Source organism: Lactuca virosa, chromosome 5 (assembly GCF_052849685.1).
Source record: "Lactuca virosa cultivar CGN04683 chromosome 5, Lactuca_virosa_CGN04683_v6, whole genome shotgun sequence".
Lineage (NCBI taxonomy): Eukaryota > Viridiplantae > Streptophyta > Magnoliopsida > Asterales > Asteraceae > Lactuca > Lactuca virosa.
The window spans coordinates 29490999-29496936 of NC_136430.1; the positions used below are offsets into that span (position 1 = coordinate 29490999).

Sequence of the window (5938 nt, forward strand, 5' to 3'; positions counted from 1 at the left end):
TATCGATGTTTAGTTCGTTGAAGATTTGAAAATTGACAAGTATGGCAGTCATATAAATACTAAATTTATATCTTAAATGGTTTTCAAAGCTTTTACATTTAGTAAAAAAACACCAGGGTCTTGGTTGTAAGTATAGACATTCTACATTATAAATCTGTTTCTTTTTGTTTGCAGCTCCAGATTAATCAAAAGAGTGGACATGTATTCAATGAATGGAATGGAAGATGATAAATTTCAGTAAGCTTATTCTTATTTACGATATTATCTAATGGAAAGTTCACTATTAGTCGTTAATAGTTTGGTTTCAATAGCTAATCATATTTGTTTTCCCATTTTTATTTTTGTTATATGTAGAAAGATGCATATTAAATTCGTCACTCTTAAATTTATTCAGATATGCACTTTAATATGATGGATCTACCTTTTTTTCATATTTACATGGAGGAGGGTTAGTAGCAGAGTATGCATACCCTTTATATAATTCGTTCAGTTGTGCAAATTGCTTACCAATATCTTTGGTTTTTTCAGGTTAGCACATGTAAGGGTGCAACTTATGGAAATGATTGAGATATGGCTACTGTAAGAACTCCCCCCCCCCCTTTTTATTGTTTTTTTGTTCTTATGAAATTGCTTTTTTGTAGTTTGATTACTAGATGTGGCATCAAGGTGGTTTTGGTTGATACAACTTTGTGTTTAGTGTATTTAATTTGATCGAAAATGCAAGGAATTTTTGATTTATGTTATTGAAGTAGATGTAGGGGGTATGTGTATAATTTTTTTTAGAGACTTTATCTTTTTGTATTTTTTATTTTCACTAATTGTTTTCTTCTAACATTTTGTAAACGAGATTGACGAGTATTTGAACAACTACTAAAACCCATGTTTTTGGTGCTCTCGGTACAATTGCAATTTACATTTCAATTGTTTTTTATATTAATAATGTCATGTAACTTGAATCTACTTATATTTTAAATAATACAGGGAGGCTTTGATGGTGGACTTGCCATCCCTCATAGTGAAAAGAGTTTTATAGTTTTAAGCATGATGGTGATGGCCCCACCAAGTATGAAACATATTGTTAGTGTAAACCGGTCCCTTACAACCTAAGCCCTACATAATAGCTATCATTATCCGTGAATATAAAGCAGAAAACCAAGATAAAAACAAAGAGGGTAATTGTAGTTCTGGATATTTATATGTATTGTGTGTATATGTGTATCTATTTATGCCTATTTATGTGGCTTCTGTATGTATTTGTGCTTGAATCTGCGTGTATTTGTATATTTCAATTACAGGTAAATAGTGATCATAGGTTTTCTTTCTATAAAGAATACAAGGTCTGATTTCAGGTTTTACTTATTTTTTCATTTTGATCGGGATGTGAGTTTTAATGCAACTCATGGGGTTTGTCGGGATGTGCGTAGTCTGTTGGCTACTATAATCATTTATTGATTCTATGTCTTGTTTCTACATTGCCCTATATTGATTGCAAAATTTTTAGTCTCTATTTTACAAGAGTTTTGTTTGGTTCAGATTAGACTAATCATTTAGAGTTTAATTTGTATGAGATTTCAGTTTTGCATGAAATTAAGATGAAAATCTTGATAAAGACCATTATAATAAAACCAAGGTTTTCATCTCTTTCACCAACATGTTGTAATCCTATTTCATTAGTCTATACTTACATAATTAGATTTCATTATTTTTTACAGACGTCAGTCGGGACTATGATACATAACCATCAATTTTTCGACATTACTTCCTTCTCAAGGTTTTAACTTCTACCCTATGGTTATATTTTCTCAATTCCCCCCTTTAAACTTTCAGCTAATTCATAGTTGTTAAAGATAAGAGTTCAAGTATATGTATGGTGTAGTTCGATTTTGTTATTTTGGCCTAAAGATTCAATTTTTCAAGAGATATTTGAAAATAAAATGTTTCATTTTTGAGAAAGTTATGACTTCGTTATCACCTTTTTTGTGGGTTGTATCAGGTATGTAAAGACTCAGAGAGTCAGTGATTTGTCACAAAAGATAAAGATTCTTAAGAAAATACCTAATTTTTTTTTTGGTGGTGAAGAACCGACAACTCCTTGAATCATGTTGGTTGGGCTTCTTGTATACAACCAAAACAAGAATCCACAAGTCATGAAGTGTATTTTAATCTTTTTGAGGTGTATTTTTAGTAAAATTATTTTTTATTGAATAATCAACTTATATCGTAAAAATATACATCGAAAATATATAAAAATACAAAAAACAATAAAGGAACATATATATATATTATTGAGCCAAAACAAAAAAATAATTACAGATTGGTTTTAACTAGAGTTCATTAGTTTGATTTCAGTTGTCTGGATCCGTATTAAATTGAAATATTTTTTTCATTTAATATTGTTTACAATATTTTTGTCATTATATAGGAAAACGTTGAATGAAAATAAGATCAAAATACTTTTTAACCGTAAATTGTTAATATTTGTTATGACCCTTGAAAATTAAAAACGAACCAGTTACATGTATTTATCAGATTTACTCAAAGTAGTATATATCGCACCACATTACACTGGTAAACAACTATGATCAGACATCGAAGATATATAAACATACACGTTGAACCTATGTCGCTGAACTACCATCGCTGCTTGACAATAGTACATGAACCACCATCGCTACTTGACATTCGTACCTAGAGCTCACACGATTTATTTGAATATAAAACTGATGCTTTTTTGTTTTGTTTATCATTTTAAGTCAAACTTAATTTAAAAAAAAAATATGTAACTCTTCATATAAAATGACACGACTATTAAACATTATGGCTAGAAAGCATTATTAATGACAAGAAATATATTTCATCAGAAGTTGGCTTCTCGGAACCCATAACTTTATGTGTTTAAAAATTTGTTACACCAAAATTAACAGAAAAAATGTTGTATATATTGGTTTATAAAATTCAATATTTTGGTTGTATGTATCTTTCTCAAATATGACATAAAGTGACTTATATATAAATTATGAAATTTTAATATCAAAATATGCAACTATATAATATGAATCCGGTTTCCTCATAACATGACATCGGTCAAATGTTTATTTGTAAGAATACATTTTTATATTTTTAACCAACTTATTGTAGGATATGACTATTGATGCATAATAATTAGAGAGAGTTGTAATTTCATTTATGTTTAATTTTTACAATGTTAATTATACTGTTTAATATTTTACAACGCTAATCTCCAATTAGACAAATAAAGGGCCCAATGAAAATATTTAAAGAATCAATTAATGCCAAAGAACATGATGAGTGTAGTCCTACAAACAAACATAAAATCCTCTGTAATTTTTTCACATTCGATTAATAGATTAAAAGCACAATAATCGCAAAACTAACCGTGTATGTGTGCTACTTATTCTTTGGAGTATAAAGTGCTCCTTGAGATAATCTATTAGTTGACACCAGTTTGCAAATGAGTTGTTGCTATGCGATTTCTTTTTTTTCCTTTTTTTTTTTTAATTTGGCCATTTATATTTTATAAATTGGTTAATACTTAATAGTTTTTTTGGTTTGATCGATACTATAAGGAAACTATTTACTGAAATTAATTAATACTCGCCCAAAAACTATTTGCCCCGCCACTTTGCACGGACACACAACTAAGATCTTGGATATATTTGTCAGTAATTTTTATTTTTATTTATTTATTTATTTTGGATGGATTAAAAATTGCCGTGGATAAATTGACTTAAAATATCGGTGAAATTGCTATCTGCTCAAATACGATTTCTTTGTTTTTCTTAAAATAAATATTTTTCCATCGTCGTACACGTAAGATATAACCGCTGCCTTCGTCAAACGCCCAATACCTTGCCGGAGCGCCGCCATCCATGGACAGGATCTCCTCACTCCTTCCGCACGTTAAATTGGAAAGGCTACCCATATCAACGCCCAATCACCCTTCGTCGGAATCAAACCTCATCAAACAAGAACAACCAGACATGACAAACACTAACACCGTCGATATACTGCCACCAGCTTTCATAAATTCCATCAACGAAATCCGCCGCCTCTCCACCGCCTTATCCACATTCCTCCGCCAATACGACGAGTTGCAAGATCACCTCAATCTTATCAAATCATCTATTAACTCCAATTTCCCAAATCACCTCTTATATACCGCTAACCCTAACGAATCAACCCTAACTTCCTTAGTAGAAACCTCTCGTACTCACACCATAACCGCGGTTCAAGAAGCAACGGTTTCAGAACAAAACCCTAACGTAACCGCAACTGATTGCGAACGGAGCCATGAACACGTTAGAAAGCCTGTGAAACCCAATTTTTCAAAGAAGCCTGAAGAAATTAATACTCCGGAGAAGACTGAAGAAGTTGATACTGGGAAGAAGACTGGAGAAATCGATATCTCGAAGAAGTGTGCTGTTTCTGATTTAGAAAGCATCTGTAAAAGGATGTCTGGCCGGCACCTAAAGAAATATGTAGCGACACATATTTCTGACATGAATAAAATCCGCCAAGAACTTCCAAAGGCATTGAAATTGGCCAAAGATCCTGCAAAACTCGTTTTACTTAGCATCGGCAGGTTTTTCGCAGGGGACAGTAGATCATTCTCAAATGGATCAGCGCTGAGTATGACAAGGCTGGCTTCAGTTTTGATTTTGGAGTGTTTTGTGATGATCAGCAGTGACAACATTAAGATTACAAAACAAGACGAGGAGCATGCAGCACAAGCAGCTGATGATTGGAAAAAAAGGATGATCAAAGAAGGTGGATTTAACACAGCGAATGAAGTTGATGCCAGGGGTTTGCTTCTGCTTATCAGTGGGTTTGGGATTCCAGATCATGTTTTCGGGAATAACGATATTGTAGATTTGATTAAAGCCAGCAATGTGAAGGGGATTTCCACTGCACTTGTTGGTTCCACCATTTTCATCCAAAAAGTTACAGGTTTGTAATTTGTTTGAAGAATTGAGTGGTTTTATATTTTAATTTCTTTCGGTGGTGTTTCATGGTTAATTGTTTCTGTTTCAGAGCTAATTGATTGGATGGTGAAACTTAATATGGAGATTGAAGCTGCTGATCTTGCTTATACTATGGGATTGGAAGATAAGTTTCATCCTCAAACCATATTGACCACATTCTTCCACAATAAAATAAAAGACAAACAACATACGTCTTTAGATCAGGTACTACCCTATATCCTCTATCTCTCTTGTTTCTCCATTTTGATAAACTATAATGGTGTTTATGATAATTGATATGCTACTTTTCAGATCAAGCACCATATATCTGAGTTAAAATCCTTTAGCAAATGTTTGGAATCTCACAGCATTGATCCATCAAAGCTTTTTCCTGACTTTAAAATCAACGAAAAAATACAACAGCTCGAGAAAGAAACACTCGAGCATGATTTGGTGGCAACACAAAAGAGGAAAGCCGAACCAGAAGTACAAGTACCAAAACGTAGTCGTGGAAACATGCCACATCAGCAGAGCCCCTATCCCGCCATTGAAAATGGAGGTATGCTGGCAGGTGTTCATGGGGGACCTGTTGTGGACCACATGGCTAATGGTGGACCCTACGGTAGATACAATGACCCAGCCTTGAGCAATAGGTCTCTTGGTCAACCTTATTTTTCACAACCTTATTCTCCACAACCTTCATCGAGTGGTTTGATTGGTTTGTATGGTGGGCCATCGGGTCGGGCATTTATAGAATCGTTTCCCGAGTTGCCAACGTTTGCAAGGCGGGGCCCATTTTCGGATCTTTACAGTTTTGCTGATAAGGTTTGAATGCAGGTAGTGGTAAATCATGTTTGTTCTTGATCCTTATTGTAATGCTCTTTCTTGTTCCTTAGACTTGGAATGCTCTTTAAAATATGCAAGCTTAACCTATTAACTCTTTCGGTTTTGTTACA

At 33.2% G+C, this 5938-nt stretch overlaps 1 protein-coding gene across 1 annotated transcript; it reads left to right on the forward strand.

The window, feature by feature from the left end:
- Nucleotides 1-3777: 3777 nt before the first annotated feature.
- FRI (FRIGIDA-like protein) lies at nt 3778-5938 on the forward strand. The gene is made up of 3 exons (XM_079052093.1): nt 3778-4968; nt 5053-5207; nt 5295-5938. Exons 1-3 carry the CDS (start codon nt 3891-3893, stop codon nt 5811-5813), a joined length of 1752 nt encoding a protein of 583 aa, XP_078908219.1. The 5' UTR covers nt 3778-3890; the 3' UTR covers nt 5814-5938.

Excerpts from the sequence above, each read along its gene's own strand:
- FRI (XM_079052093.1), top strand. The coding sequence starts at position 3,891 with ATGGACAGGATCTCCTCACTCCTTCCGCACGTTAAATTGGAAAGGCTA. Across the intron at positions 4,969-5,052 it reads TTTCATCCAAAAAGTTACAG|AGCTAATTGATTGGATGGTG; the intron begins GTTTGTAATTTG and ends TTTCTGTTTCAG. Across the intron at positions 5,208-5,294 it reads AACATACGTCTTTAGATCAG|ATCAAGCACCATATATCTGA; the intron begins GTACTACCCTAT and ends GCTACTTTTCAG.